The 15,072-nt window shown below is 47.4% G+C and overlaps 1 protein-coding gene across 5 annotated transcripts in view; it reads left to right on the forward strand.

The window, feature by feature from the left end:
- The first annotated feature begins 5,030 nt into the window (after positions 1-5,030).
- The window catches only part of CDV3 (CDV3 homolog), a 29,896-nt gene continuing 19,854 nt past the window's right edge, over positions 5,031-15,072 (forward strand). For 4 of the 5 annotated variants that reach the window (XM_030551131.1, XM_030551132.1, XM_030551128.1 and 1 more), the window contains exons 1-2: positions 5,031-5,649; positions 8,317-8,396. In XM_030551131.1, the coding sequence (XP_030406991.1) occupies positions 5,440-5,649; positions 8,317-8,396 (290 nt within the window). In that variant the 5' untranslated portion in view covers positions 5,031-5,439. The remainder of the gene's footprint in view (positions 5,650-8,316; positions 8,397-15,072) is intronic. The other variant, XM_030551133.1, reaches the window with a different exon arrangement.

A 15,072-nucleotide genomic window follows, 5' to 3' on the forward strand; every position in this document is an offset into this window, starting at 1 on the left:
CCTGGTCTAAGAGTACTTGGCCAAAGGCATGAGCAGGAAAAGTCCACATTCCCATAAGCTGCTCACTACAGTCAATAAGGAGTATGGAGAAATCCTGATAACAGTGAAGAGTGACAGTAATAGGGGACCATGCAGAAAATTCTGGTGAGGTTTGGCTTTCTACAATTATGTAGTCAGTCATAGATTTTAAGCTTTAAAACCCCTAATTCACCCAGGTACTAGATGAGTCTAAAGAAAGATAAGGCCAAATCATACAGACCTTGTGCATCCACCTGATGAGTCCTCCACAAGCAGATCTACCTTCTTCTGTGCAGAAGGGGCTGTCTCCAGACAGGGGCTGTCTCCATGACCCTGTTACCTACCACTGATTCAGTAGCGCTTTCACTGTGGTTCAGGAAAGGGGCAATGAGTAGGTAGGCTGGAGGGAAGTGTGGGCAAGTTGGGGGTGATACAGAGTTTCCCCAGACTGCATTATCTTTTCCATATTGCCCACAGTGTGTTCCAGGCACTATATGGCCAAGGATCCAAGGGTGAGGAGTGGGGCTAAAAATAGGAATATAAATATTGCTACCAATATTTGACAGATAATTTTGGTTCTGGTTAGCACGTAAGCAGCAGATGCTTCTGGTTATGGCAGACTAATAAACGTAACATACAGTAATAATTTTACATGATTAAAAGTGCACCATGTTAAGGTTTATCTCCATTGCGGATAGTTTTATCCTGGTCTTCAAAATGTGCTGAGTTCCAAAACATCTGACAACACATTTTGAAGCACAGACTCATTCTTATTTATTTCCAGCTCTTAATTTTTCCATTGGAGGCTGAACATTTTAGTATCAGTGTCCCTGCATTTTTTAACAAAAAAGGGATTTCCTAAAGAGCAGGCTTGTGTGCAATACACATTTTCTACTAGGCCAATGCACTTATATATCTAAGAAAAAATGCTTTTCCTATTTTAAACCAATGCCATTTTTGACAACGGTGCTTTCCCACTCTCTCTTCAATTACTTATGTTCTCCTGCAAACTGATTTCCCTAATGTCTTCTTCTACTTTACCTTTGCTCAAGAGAGATATTTCCTTATATATACACAAACATTAACATGAATTTTCAGGATGCCAAATAGGTATATACAAAGTAATTGACCAAAAGTAAAAATGTGTTTCATTGTATCTGTTCATTAGTTAGGAATATAGAAAGAACAGAAAGCAGTAATAACACCTGGTTTTAACAAGTGTGCAGTATTTTTTGAAGGCCTTACTGATTGAGTTCATCAACTGGGCTGAACAAATCAGCTTACAGCACTATAAATCCATTGGGCTACCCAAAGCTAGAAACAAGACTGGACAATCTACATAGATAACAGCTATGGCTTCTTACCTTTCCAATATATACTAGATTCCAGCTATCAGAGTAAAATGAGATTCATTCCCACACAGGTCCAATGTTGCAGAAAAACATTCATTTCCAGTTCATACAGATTCAGTATCTGGCTTAAAATAAATAAATACATAAATTAAAAAAAAAAAAAGGTTCTGTTTGCAATGTTTACTTGAGTGGAACAGATCTGCTACTATAGTATGTCTATAGCGTCCCCTCCATTCACTTTCAGACTTTGATCAAACAGCATACCAGATAATTCTGAATTTGGCAACACTGCAACAATAAGCCATTGACAATAAATCACAGAAATGGAGGGCTGGAAAGGACCTTGAGAGGTAATCTAGTCCCTTCTCCTGCACTGAGGCAGGACCATTCCTGACAGTTGGTTTCTCTGACCCAGTCTTACAAACTTCCAATGTCAGGATTCCACAACTTCCCTTAGTAACTTACTCCAGTACTTAACTATCTTTTATAGTTTTTCCTAATAGTCTCCCTCGCTGAAGATTAAGCTGATTACTTCTTGTCCTACCTACAGAAGAAATTTTTAACAGTACCAAATCCAGGACAGACCCCTGTATTAACATACAACTCTAAAGCCAATGCTGATCCCCTCAAAGATCCACAGAACACCCCAAGAGGGTCTAGTCAGATCATGGCTCCTACGTATGCATTTCAGTTTAATATACTGGGCCCAGATTCTGCAATTATTTACGCATGGATGGATTCAATAACCTTAAATTAAATCCTGTTTTGATACAGTGGCAGTTATTCCACAGTTAATATTGCATCTTCATTTCCATTATTAACTCAGTTTTGTTTCCCCACTGTAAAATCCAAGCTCAAACTTGGTAGTTTAATTTTGGGACTGAGGCAGAATACTTATCAAATTTGCAGTAACTGGACAAGGAGTAAAGAAATTAGAGAGGCTTGCCAGAATTCAAAGTCTTCACTTCACTTTTTTTTGGTCTTTGAAGCACTATATATACCTATTGCACTATAGAAATAATAATAATCTTTAATGGAATACAATAGTCCACCATGTTTTTACTAAGCTACTTACAACAAAGGCTTCTAACATGAACTCCTGGTAATTTAACATAGAGACATTTCCCAAACCATCTCATCCTGACATACCAAAAATATTTCATACCTGTGGACATATAGCTGCCCAGAAAAAGTAAATTTCACATCTGGAAACTTTTCCCCTCCCCTCAAACCTCCACTTCTGGCACACCCCACAATTTTCACATACATTTGGGTACCCTAAACCCCTTCACACATCTGGAGACATGCCTTCCTCCCAGACCAGGCCACCAAGTATTACCCAAGATTTGCCATTCACACATTTTGTTTCTTTATAAATGGCAATATGTCACACCATTTTCTGAGGGAGGGAGAAGGTGAGAGCAAGACCCTGCAATACAGCATTGCCTATGGGAAGATGCACTAAACTGTCTTCTGAGAGCCCATGTGTCTAATGCCAGCTCATCTGCTAATTGCACTGAATATTACTAGTGACTTCCTAACTCTTATTAACCAAGGCATCATTTCTCCTACCTTTGGGAATTACCGTTCACTCATTTTACAGCTATGATAACAGACAAGTGGGAAAAAGTAACATCAGACTAGACAGAGGTAGGAATAGAACACACATTTAATATGACAGAGCTAACTCTATCACACCTTACCACACTACTTCTCAGATGGAAGGAGATAAATTCTCTTTGGGTAATCCATGCTAACACAGTGCAGATCTTTGTCCCTTTCTAGTGGTTAGGCCTCATGTAGAGATTTATGAATCTCTTACTTCCTCCATGCTAATAGGAAAAGTCATTCTACTTTAATGGCAGATGCTCATGCAACTCCCATAGAAGCAGTTGGTGCCATGTATCTGAAAGTTATGGATTCAGTCTAATGGTCCATATGTGGGGAAACATATGTCAGCGTGAAGCCTGTGCAATAAATATTGAAATTATTTTATATAACAAAACATATTTGTAGGTGTTTTGGATGTTGTATCAATATTTGTTTTAGTGTAGTGAGAATTCTTCTGTTAGAAATTGGTGGGATACTTATTAAAAGGTTTGTCTGAAGAGGAGAAAGCACAGTGGGGATATTTATGCCAGTGTCTACGGAAAGTGGAAGACCTTGCCTGCATGTGATCTTCATCAGAACTTGGATAAATAAATGTATTTCAAGAAAGCAATCTTATTGTCAAAAAAGTAAAAAGTAGCTCTTAAGGAGATCTGAATGCTTCAGGCCCTCACTAATTATCCATTAGCCTTTCACCTGTAGGTCAGCAGTGCAAATCTAGCCCAGCCAATTGAGAAATTAACAATTGTTCCCACCCAACAGATCCATCTTTGGAGTTCCCACACAAAGCCTCGGTGGGTCTGTTCCAGCTCCCATATCACAGATGTTCCACGTTTCACTAATTGGCAGACTCAGCCCAGATAAGCCAAAACCTGCATGAGTCAGGCAAAAGTGAACGTGCCTTGTTGCCCCTAGATAAAGTCTCCACCCAGATCAAGGCTAGCAGGGAGCGGCAGAACGTGGGTTTGGAAACCTGCCTTCTCAGTTCTGTGCTCTAGATCAGGGGTCAGCAACCTTTCAGAAGTGCTGTGTCTTCATTTATTCACTCTAATTTAAGGTTTCACGTGCCAGTAATACATTTTAATGTTTGTAGAAGGTCATTTTCTATAAGTCTCTAGTATATAACTAAACTATTGTTGTATGTAAAGTAAATAAGTGTTTTTAAAATGTTAAGATGCTTCATTTAAACTTAAAATTAAAATGCAGAGCCCTCCACCCTCGGATCAGTGGCCAGGACCCAGGCAGTGAGAGTGCCACTGAAATGAGCTCACATGCCAGCTTCGGCACACGTGCCATAGGACGTCTACCCCTGCTCTAGATAATAAAAAGGACTTTATTCAGTAGGGTGGGGCCAGCACTCAAGCCACATGGCTTCTGTGCTCAACTGCGGCTAGGCCATAGGAGCGAGGAGGCGAGTGAGAATCGCTTTTGTTAGCCCCACTCCTGTGGGTGAGCGAGACAGGCTTCCATGCACCAGCGCTCCCGCTCGGGTTACACGCAAAGCAGGTACAAAGGCACCCCAGGGCTCATTAACTCGTTTGCATCACCCTTGCACACAGAGCTTCCCGAAGCGGGGACGCGATAACGCTCCTGTTCCTCCCCCAACTCTCCGGGAACGACCCCAAAGACTGCAGGCTGGCGCCAGCTGCCGCGCTAACTACGCCCTGCTCCCAGCCAGGGGAGTGTCTTGCGCTCTACAGCGCGCACGGCCCTCCCACCAGGGGCTGCGGCGAAGACGTCTCCGCAACCCACGTTCCCTGCGTGGCCATCTCGAGCCCCGCTCCCCTACTCATCCACCCCCGCTACGTCTGCTTGCGCGCATGTGCTACTCTCAAAAAAAAAAAAAAAAAAGTAACTCAACCAAGCTTGCCTGCGCCATGTTCTGTGCTAGACCAGTCACAGGGCCGTTTGCTTCCTACGCAGGCGGCACGCTATTTGACGCACCGACGTCAGCACCATACTCGAGATGTTTGCTATTGGCCCAGAGTAGCAACCTTCTCCTCAGTCCATTGGTCAACACTGTTAGGCGCATGCGCCTGTCGCAATATTACCCATTTGCGGGAGTGCCTAGCAAGTTAGCACAGCTTCTCTTTTTTCTCCTCCGCTTCTCTCCCCGCCCCCCGGCGTCACGCTTTCTCCTCCCTCCCAGTTCCTGGCTGTGTCAAGCGGCGGCCGCCACCACCAACGTGGGGAGCAGAAAGCTGCCTCCGAACGTTGGGGTGGCTTCGAACGGGCTCCTCGAGCCGAGGCGAGAGCGGTAACCGTTGGACGGTACCAACTGCCTTTCGTCGGGGAGAGACGCCCCGCCGGGCGGTGCCGATTGAGACAACCCCGCACCTGTTGGTTCTTTCTTTCAGCCGCCTCCCCGCACCCGCTCGGGGTTCCGGCGGCTCCCCTCAGCGCGTCAGGCAGAGAAACGCCCGCCCCGCCGCAGCCGGATCGAACCGGAGCAGCCGCCGCCATGGCCGAGACCGAGGAGAGGAGCCTGGACGACTTCTTCGCCAAGAGGGACAAGAAGAAGCGGCGGGAGAAAGGGAGCCGGGGAGCCGCCGCTACTGCCGCCGCATCCTCGGCCTCCTCCGCTTCCAGCGCGCCGGGGGGAGCTCGGCCGGCCGAGGCGGGCTCGGGGGCCGCCGCCAGCACCGCCTCGTCCGCCAGGGCGGTGGTTAAGGTACGCGGGGGGGGGGGTCGCTACGCTATTGGGGCCCGTCGCACCCTGGAGTCGGAGGAGGGGGTTAGGGAAGGAGGGACCCGGCTCTCCCGGGGTTACGCCAGCGCTTTGCAGGGAGCTGCCCGCCCCACCCCCACTGGCGGCGGCTTCCTTTGGGCGGTGGCGGCGGCGGCTTCCTGCCGGCAGAGGGCGGCGCTGCGGAGCTGGCCGGGCGGGGGCCCTTTCCCGGGCCCTGATCGGACAGCGAGCCCTGTGCCGTGGCTGCCCGGGGACAGCCGGGTGGGGAGCGAACCAGTGGATGTCTGGCGTCTCTCGGCCGCCCCGCACGTGCTGGGCCCTGAGCGCCTGTCAGCTCTCGCGAGGCAGTCTCTGCTTCGGGGGTCTCTGCTAGGGCTGTGGGGCTGGACACGCCGAAATCGTTCCCAGATAAGGGGGGTGGGAGGGAGACTAATAGCGTTAAATTGAGGGTGTTAGCTGCAGCAGATGCATCTAATAGAAATGTGATGGCAGGAAAAGGACCAAGCCAGGCTTTTGCTGCAGGCACATGATCCTGCTTTAATGTGTAAATGCTTCAAGCCTGTCTAATACCTTTATACTTTACACTTGGAAAACACAAATTGTGTAAAAGACACCATTTGCATCCCAGAAGCTTAATATGTCTATTCATAAATAAGTACATCTATGCTGGGTAGCATTCAGCTGACATAACGTGATTTAGTAGTTGGAAATAAGGAGGATCCATCACCATGTGACTAGCCAGCCTTTTAGAAAGTCTGGAAAGTGTACCACCTGGCTCCCTAGCTGTGGCCTGTGGACCTCTGAACCAGAAGGGACCCATTTCTATGTGTACTAAATCCTTTGCATCTCTGCCAATGAAGGCTTTGATTGCTGATAGCTTTTGTGAATGTAGGGAAGCAGTGCAGTGAAAAGGATAGCATGCAAGAGAGAAAACACAAATTGCTGTAATAGGTTAAACTACTGTTCCATTTAGTCCAATATCCTGGTTCTGACAGTAGGCAATTCCAGATGCTTCAGAAGAAGCTTTGATAAACCATCCTCTAGAACAGTGCTTCTCAAACTATCTGATGTGGGAGACCAGCAATTTTTTTTTCCAATGTGCCAGGGACCGGTGCCATATTATCCTATTTGACGCTCTTATGAGGAAACTCACCGCAGACTGGCAGTCGATGGCTTGCGGACCGGCAGCGGTCTGCAGACCACCACTTTGAGAAGCACTGCTCTAGAATAACTTTCCCACAGGGAAGTTAGTTCTCTAACGCAGATTAGAGGTTATGGGTATGGGAATCAGAGACCTAAGTTACATTTTTAATTTGCCCAGGGTTAGTGATCTTAACGCTTAACATTTCAGTCCACATTCCTAAAATAGAGAGAATAGTTAATTACTTTAGGCTTGTTTAAATAGAACACAAAAAGGCTAATAAAATGAAAAATAAAGACTTAGGAAAATCTTTATTTAGAAAATACTGATCTGGCCAGTTTGCCATTAGAAGGTAATCTAAGAAATCTAAAGTGCTTCAGATGGAGAGTAGCATTCTTAATGAAGGAATAAAGTCTCTAGGCAACCCTCCTAGTAACATGAAGTCATTTGCTCTTAATATTGCTACTTTAAACCAGGTCTTGTCAAACAGATATTTGTTTAGCAGAGATAGATGTAAATGATAAGGAGAGGGTCCTGAGATAATGCTTTGATAAACTAAGTCCTATGCCTCTTCAGCTGTTGGGGGGAAAAAGGGTGCTGTTACAGACCCTGCATATGAGGTGTAATCTTTCATATCAGTCTCAAGGAGTTTGAAGTTATCCTCCTTCCCAAAAAACACTGGGAAGGATGAAACTGGTTCTCTGTTTCAGCCTTTCGGATGTGGTGGGGTGGGGTCTCTTTCCCTTCCTCTCTTGTCCTATTCTTTAATAATGGCAGAACTTACTAGTACTGCTGCTTGTAATTTTTTCAAGGAGCAGGGTAAAACTAACATAAGTTTCACTGCCGTTCATGGAGTTCTGAACAGAAACTATAAAATAACCAGAATCTTGTATTTAACTCTTCAACTTGGCAAAGTTATGGTCAACAGCAGAGGCAGTGCAAGTGTTTGTAGTCAGGAGGGACAACATTGCATGACTTGCCAATGTGAAACACACACAAAGTAATTTTTGTAACCATAGGGAAAAAACTAACTTATATTTAAAAAAAAAAAAAAAAATCATCCTAGTCTGCATCCTATATGTATTTTGGCAAGCCATGCCTTATACAGCAAAAGAACCTTAAGTCATATTCTGGATCTAGTTAAGTTAATCCTCAGTCACAACACTTTTTTATGTTGAAATTGGCATCTTCATGGGTAATTTTGATTTGTTTGATCTCACTTTTAATTGAGAATCTCCAAATATATTAAAAAACGCATCCATCATGAACAGCATGAAAGTAGCTCAATGTGCTAATGCTGTATCTCTTGTCCTGAATCCCAACAGACTATTTTAAGATGTGTAACTACTAAATTCAGGTGACAAAGTAGATGAGTAGGAAATTAAAAAAGTTAGTTGCCTTTCCATACCTTTTTGGCACACTGGTGCTATAGTTTCTGTACTACTTGCACTTTCAGTTCTCTCATGGTGTGGAAGTGGTGGTAAGCTTGTAAATTTATTTTTGTACAGGAAGAGGATGAATGGAAGGAATTTGAGCAAAAAGAAGAGATTGACTATAGTGGGCTGAGAGTTCATTCCATGCAAATAAGGTACCACTGGTTTTTTTCAATCTATTACTAAAAATAGCTTTTTGCTTCTAGATCTAATTCTGCAGAATCTGGTTTAACAAAAGGTTTGTAATACATTGTAGCAAAACTGAATTTGGATTTTGAAACTCTACAGATATATATGAAAGCTTATGCTGCAATACTTCTGTTAGTCTATAAGGTGCCACAAGACTCTTTGTCGCTTTTTACAGATATATATGGAAATCCAGTTTCAGTAAGGAGACCCTGAGATCACTTTGTCTCATGTACTAAGGCAATTTTGAGTTCTGGTATTCAAGATGGTGCATCTGTAACTCAGTATATTCACTCTTATTTCCTAGATTTCTCTTATTGGGGTTTCCAGCCCCACACAAAGCTTTGCTTTTTGGCACAACAGTAGTACTAGAAGGATTGTGGCTCCAGAATATTGATCATCTTAGGTTCAGACCTTAGAGGAGAAAGACTTCTTCACGTTCTCCTACATAGATCATATCTTAGAACTTTCTTGGAGGGGAAAAATCAGTACAGGACAGACCATCCAGTTTCTTCAGTCACTTCAGCCCCACCGCAGAAGTAACTGAATCCATTCATCCCACAATCCACTCACATTCTTGGTGTGATAAGAGTTCTCAGCCTAAACATTGTCACCCTGAAGAGAGGAAATAATACAGCCACTGGCTTGTTGGGTATTGTCCAATAAGGACTCTTCAAGCCACTTTCTTCTGAGGCTATGGGGCATGCTAGTGTCCTCTGTCAGGGACTGCCATGATTTAATTGTAAAAACTTCTTATTTTTGTGTCCAGTCTTTTTTCTGTTATCCAGCAGATCCCTCCTGTGATCATCTGTTAACTGACTCCAGACCAGGCTACTTGAGTAAATCCTGGCCTAGAATACCAGCCTGGTTTGAGGGAATAGGGGAAGGGTGGGGGTGGTATGACCACAGCTGTAAAGAGCACATGGTATAATCAGTTGTTGAACATAAATGACGTTAACTGAGTGATTTGATTTTTCAGTTGAATATCCTAAAAACTCAACACACTTATTCTGAACTACACTATGGCTATGACTTGTGTGAACAATCAAGTGGGCACTATCATTCCTTTTCTTAAAGAAAGCCAAATCCTAGTCTGTGATCCTGTCTCCTGTCCACAAGATCTCCACACTATCACAATGGAACACAGTAGATTATCCATGGATCTGTCTGAAGAAAGCAGTGGTTCTTAACCTGTGGCCCAGTTAGCACACAGTTGTGGCCCATGTGACATCCTCAGGGCTGTATAGGTAGTATATGTATATATTGTGTGGATGAAGTCCATATAAGACAGAGAGTGGCATATGTGGCCCACGCTGGTAAATAGGTTGAGAACCACTAGAATAAAGTCTGCAACCTGACTTCCATCTACCCAACAAATTTGATGCTCCAGTGATCTTTGGTCTTGAAAACTGAGATATTAATCTTGCAAGTGTCTAGAGATATTTGGATGTCTAATTTGATACTTTAAAACTCACTTTTCCAGAGGGCAGGTGCTTGGAACTTTACAAAAATTAGGACCCCTTTAGAATGCCTAAATCTCGCATCAAAACTACTAACTGCTTCTTTTTGCCTAATCTAAGTCTGATCTAATTACCATTCCAAAAGGCTCATTCCTTGGCCATAATGGTAGTTCCATGTTAACCAAGCCCTTTTTTTCCCCTTAGAGCTACTAGTCCTGTTGTTGTGTGCCCTTTAATATTTTTTCACCAACCTGACCTTCCACATGTTCACAAATATCACATAGCTGTTTAGAGACTAAAGGGAAGTAACCAGTAAGACTAGTTTAATGACCATCTCACTTCTTTTTCTGGAAAGATTTTGCTAATCAAGCCTTCATCAGGACTTGACTTGCATCTTCCTGATGTGCTTCTTTCAATGGAAAGTCTCTGCAGAATGTGTGTTTTTTCTTACCTTCAAGGAAAGAAAGCACTTCCAGAGTGCCTGTCTTGGATGCTGGAAGTGCCCCACATAATACGATGGGATTCCTGAATGTTCCCACAAATTCTGTGTAAAATAGATCTTCAGTCCTTTAAAACCTGTTAATAAAGTACAATCCCTGTATTGAAAGCTTCTTTCAATTCCTAGATTTCAGTGTTTTTCCAGTTGAGTTTTTGTTTCCTATCAAAATCACTACTCACTGCCTTTACTTCAGCAAAAAGTCCTTGCTCCTGACATATAAGGTATCGTGAGACCAGCCAGAGCTGTGTATAGGTGTCTTGAAGCTTTACAGTTTTGAAAACTGACACAGGCCTGAATTCTGCATTGTGACTCATTCCATGAAGTCAGTGGCTATTTTGTAAGCATAGAAGATTCAAGTTTTCTGAAGTTTTAATCAAGTGTACATAGTTCCCATCTTGAAGCTCTGCTGCTGTAGATACATCCCACCCTCAAAGTCCTACTCCTGAGGGAATTCTGCACCAACAAATTACATGTTCTGTGCACGCACAATATTTTAAAATTCTACATATTTTGTCAAAATATAAGACGGTTACTCACCTTTGTAGCTGTTGTTCTTCGAGATGTGTTGCTCATATCCATTCCAGTTAGGTGTGTGCGCACCGCGTGCACGTTCGTCGGAGAAACTTTTACCCTAGCAACCCAGGCGGGTCGGCTGGGCGCCCCCTGGAGTGGCGCCGCTATGGCGCCCAATATATATCCCAGCCGACCCAGCCACCCTTCAGTTCCTTGTTGCCGGCTACTCCGACAGTGGGGAAGGAGGGTGGGTTTGGAATGGATATGAGCAACATATCTCGAAGAACAGCAGTTACAAAGGTGAGTAACCGTCTTTTCTTCTTCGAATGATTGTTCATATCCATTCCAGTTAGGTGATTCCCAAGCCTTACCTAGGCGGTGGGGTCGGAGTGAGATGTGGCGGTATTTAAAACTGCTACACCAAAGGCCGCATCATTTCTTGATTGTCTGACTAGCACGTAGTGCGCGGTGAACGTGTGGACCGATGACCAGGTCGCTGCACGGCATAGCTCCTGGATAGGGACGTGCGCCAGGACGGCTGCCGACGCCGCCTGAGCTCTCGTGGAATGTGCCGTGAGGTGGCTAGAGGGGACACGAGCTAGGTCGTAGCATGTGCGAATGCATGCAGTCACCCAGGAGGAAATCCTCTGAGAGGAGATTGGCTGACCCCTCATCCGTTCTGCGACCGCCACAAACAGCTGAGGGGACTTCCGGAATGGCTTTGTTTGCTCAATGTAGAAAGTGAGCGCTCTGTGTACATCTAAGGAGTGTAGCTGCTGCTCTCTCTGAGAAGAGTGTGGCTTCGGGAAGAAGACCGGGAGGAAGATGTCCTGGTTGGTATGGAAGGCAGAAACAACCTTAGGGAGGAACGCCGGGTGGGGTCGCAGATGCACTTTGTCCTTATGGAAGACGGTGTAGGGTGGGTCGACTGTGAGAGCTCTGAGCTCGGAGACCCGTCTGGCCGATGTAATAGCCACCAAGAAGGCCGTCTTCAGTGACAGGTACGTGAGCGAGCAAGTCACCAGTGGCTCGAATGGTGGGAGCGTGAGCCTGTTTAGGACCAAGTTAAGGTCCCAGGTAGGAGCAGGGCAGCGTACGGGGGGGTAGAGACGCGCCAAGCCTTTAACAAATCTGGCGACCAAGAGGTGGGAAAATACGGAGCGGCCACCTTCTCCTGGTCGAAAGGCGTATATGGCCGCTAAGTGTACCTTTAAGGAGGATGTCGCCAGGCCCTGCTGCTTAAGGTGCCAGAGGTAGTCTAGGACCGTGGGAATCGGGGCCTGCGTAGGGTTCACCCCCTGAGTAGCACACCAGCAAGAGAAGCGCTTCCACTTGGCCCTGTACGTTGAGCGAGTGGAAGGCTTCCTGCTGTTAAGGAGGATGTGCTGGACCGGTGCGGAACAGCTGAGCTCCGCCGTGTTCAGCCATGCAGGAGCCACGCCGTGAGGTGCAGGGCTTGTAGGTCTGGGTGACAGAGCCTGCCGTGATCCTGCGTAATCAGGTCTGGGTGGAGAGGAAGGGGGATTGGAGGGTCCATCGATAGGTCCAGCAAGGCGGTGAACCAGTGCTGTCTGGGCCACGCAGGTGCGATCAGGATTATATGCGCTTTGTCCCTGCGTAGTTTCAACAGGACTTTGTGCACCAGAGGGAATGGAGGGAAGGCATACAGTAGGTGGCGGGTCCATGGCAGGAGAAATGCATCCGTGATCGACCCGGGAGAGAGACCCTGAAAGGAGCAAAACTCCTGGCTCTTCCTGTTGGACTTGGTCGCGAAGAGGTCTATGCGGGGGAACCCCCACCTCTGGAAGATGGAATGGATGACATCTGGTCTGATCGACCATTCATGGCATAGGAAGGATCGGCTGAGTCTGTCCGCCAGCGTGTTCTTGACCCCTGGGAGGAAGGATGCCACCAGATCTATCGACTGGGCTATGCAGAAGTCCCGGAGTCGAATGGCTTCCTGACATAGGGGAGACGAACGGGTTCCCCCCTGTTTGTTGATATAATACATGGCCGTGGTGTTGTCCGTGAGTACGGAAACACAACGGCCGCGTAGGCGTCGTTGAAACGCCTGACAGGCGAGGCGGACTGCCCTCAACTCCCGGACATTTATGTGGAGTGACAGCTCCTGGGACGACCAGAGGCCCTGGGTACGCATGTGTTCTAGGTGGGCTCCCCACCCGAGGGATGATGCGTCGGTTGTTAGAGTCATCGACGGTTGCTGTGGATGGAACGGCATTCCCGCGCATACTAGGGATGGGGTCAGCCACCAGTCGAGGGAGCGGAGAGGGTCGGGGGGGACCGTCACCAACACATCCAGGTGGTCCCTGCCTGGGCGAAATATGGAATGAAGCCACGTTTGGAAGGGCCTCATTCGGAGCCTGGCATACTTCATCACATAAGTGCATGCAGCCATATGCCCTAGTAGTGTGAGGCAGGTGTGAGCTGAGGTGATTGGGGAGGCCTGCAAGCTCCGTATGATCACGACGATTGTCTGGAAGCGAGGTTGAGGTAAGTAAGCCCTGGCTTGGGTAGAGTCCAGGGTCGCGCCTATGAAGTCCAACCTCTGTGAGGGGACCAGGCTGGATTTCTCGGCATTGAGAAGCAGGCCTAGCTGGGAGAAGAGGTCCGTAACGGTCTCGACATGACTCCGCACTTGCGACTGGGAGGACCCCTTCAGGAGCCAGTTGTCGAGGTACGGAAAGACGGGGATGTTCCGCCGACGGAGGTGGGCGGCCACAACGGCCATGCACTTGTTAAACACCCTCGGGGCCGTGGAGAGGCCGAAGGGTAGGACTGCGAACTGGAAGTGCTGATGCCTGACCGTGAATCGAAGGTACTTCCTGTGCGGTGGAAAGATGGCGATATGGAAGTACGCGTCCTTCATGTCGAGGGTGGCATACCAGTCTCCAGGATCCAGGGATGGGATAATGGTTCCCAGGGAGATCATGCGGAACTTCAACTTGAGCATCCATTTGTTGAGGCCCCGCAGGTCTAGGATGGGTCTGAGACCTCCCTTGGATTTGGGGATCAGAAAATATCGGGAGTAGAACCCCTTGCCTCTCTTGCCTGGAGGCACCTCCTCTATAGCCCCCGCCGCGAGGAGGGAACGAACCTCCTGCAGGAGGGTTTGCTCGTGAGAGGGGTCCCTGAAGAGGGACCGGGAAGGGGGGTGGGAAGGGGGCAAGGAAGCAAACTGCAGATGGTATCCGTGCTTCACCGTGCGTAGCACCCAACGGTCTGAAGTTAACCGGGACCACGCTGGGAGGAAGTGGGAGAGGCGGTTGGAGAAGGTAGGGGAAGGATCCTGTCTCGAGTCTGGTATGTCGTCCCCGGGCGCACCTTCAAAAGCCAGACTTGGGCCCGGCGGTGCCTTGGAAGGCCCTTGGCTTTGACCTCCCTGGGAGCTGGATTGGCGTCTGCGGCCCCCCCGGCCACACCGTCTATTGAGGTCCTGCCTCTGACGGGGTGGGAAGTATGGGCATCGTGCTTGGGGCCTGAAGGGTCTACACTGGGTGGAAGGTGTATGCATCCCCAGCGAGCGTATGATGACTCGATTGTCCTTCAGGTTTGTAATTTGGAGTCCGTCTTGTCCGAGAACAACCCTTTCCCGTCAAAGGGTAGGTCCTGGACTGTATATTGTAGTTCCGGGGGTAGTGTGGAGGCTTGAAGCCATGAGATGCGCCTCGTGGTTATTCCGGAAGCAAGGGTTCTGGCTGCCGAGTCAGCCGCGTCTAGGGAGGTCCTGGCCACCTTCTTACCCTCTTCCAGGAACACGTTAAATTCTGGGCGTGAGTCCTGGGGTAGCAGTTCGGAGAACTTACCCACCTCCGCCCATATGTTGTAGTTATAACGCCCCAGTAAGGCCTGCTGGTTGGCCACACGGAGTTGCAAGGCTCCAGCTGAGTACACCTTGCGACCCATGAGGTCCATCTGCCTAGCCTCCTTGGATTTGGGGGCCGGTACCTGCTGGCCATGCCGTTCCCTGTCGTTGACCGACTGAACCACTAGGGAGGAGGGTGGACATACAGGTACTCGTACCCCCGAGAGGGTACCATATACTTCCTTTCCACTCCCTTAGCTGTCGGCGGGATGGAGGCTGGTGACTGTCACAGGTTATCGGCGGTAGACTGGATAGTCTTTATGAATGGGAGGGCTACTCGGGTAGGTGCA

This window comes from Gopherus evgoodei, chromosome 2, assembly GCF_007399415.2.
Source record: "Gopherus evgoodei ecotype Sinaloan lineage chromosome 2, rGopEvg1_v1.p, whole genome shotgun sequence".
NCBI classification, from domain to species: Eukaryota; Metazoa; Chordata; order Testudines; family Testudinidae; genus Gopherus; species Gopherus evgoodei.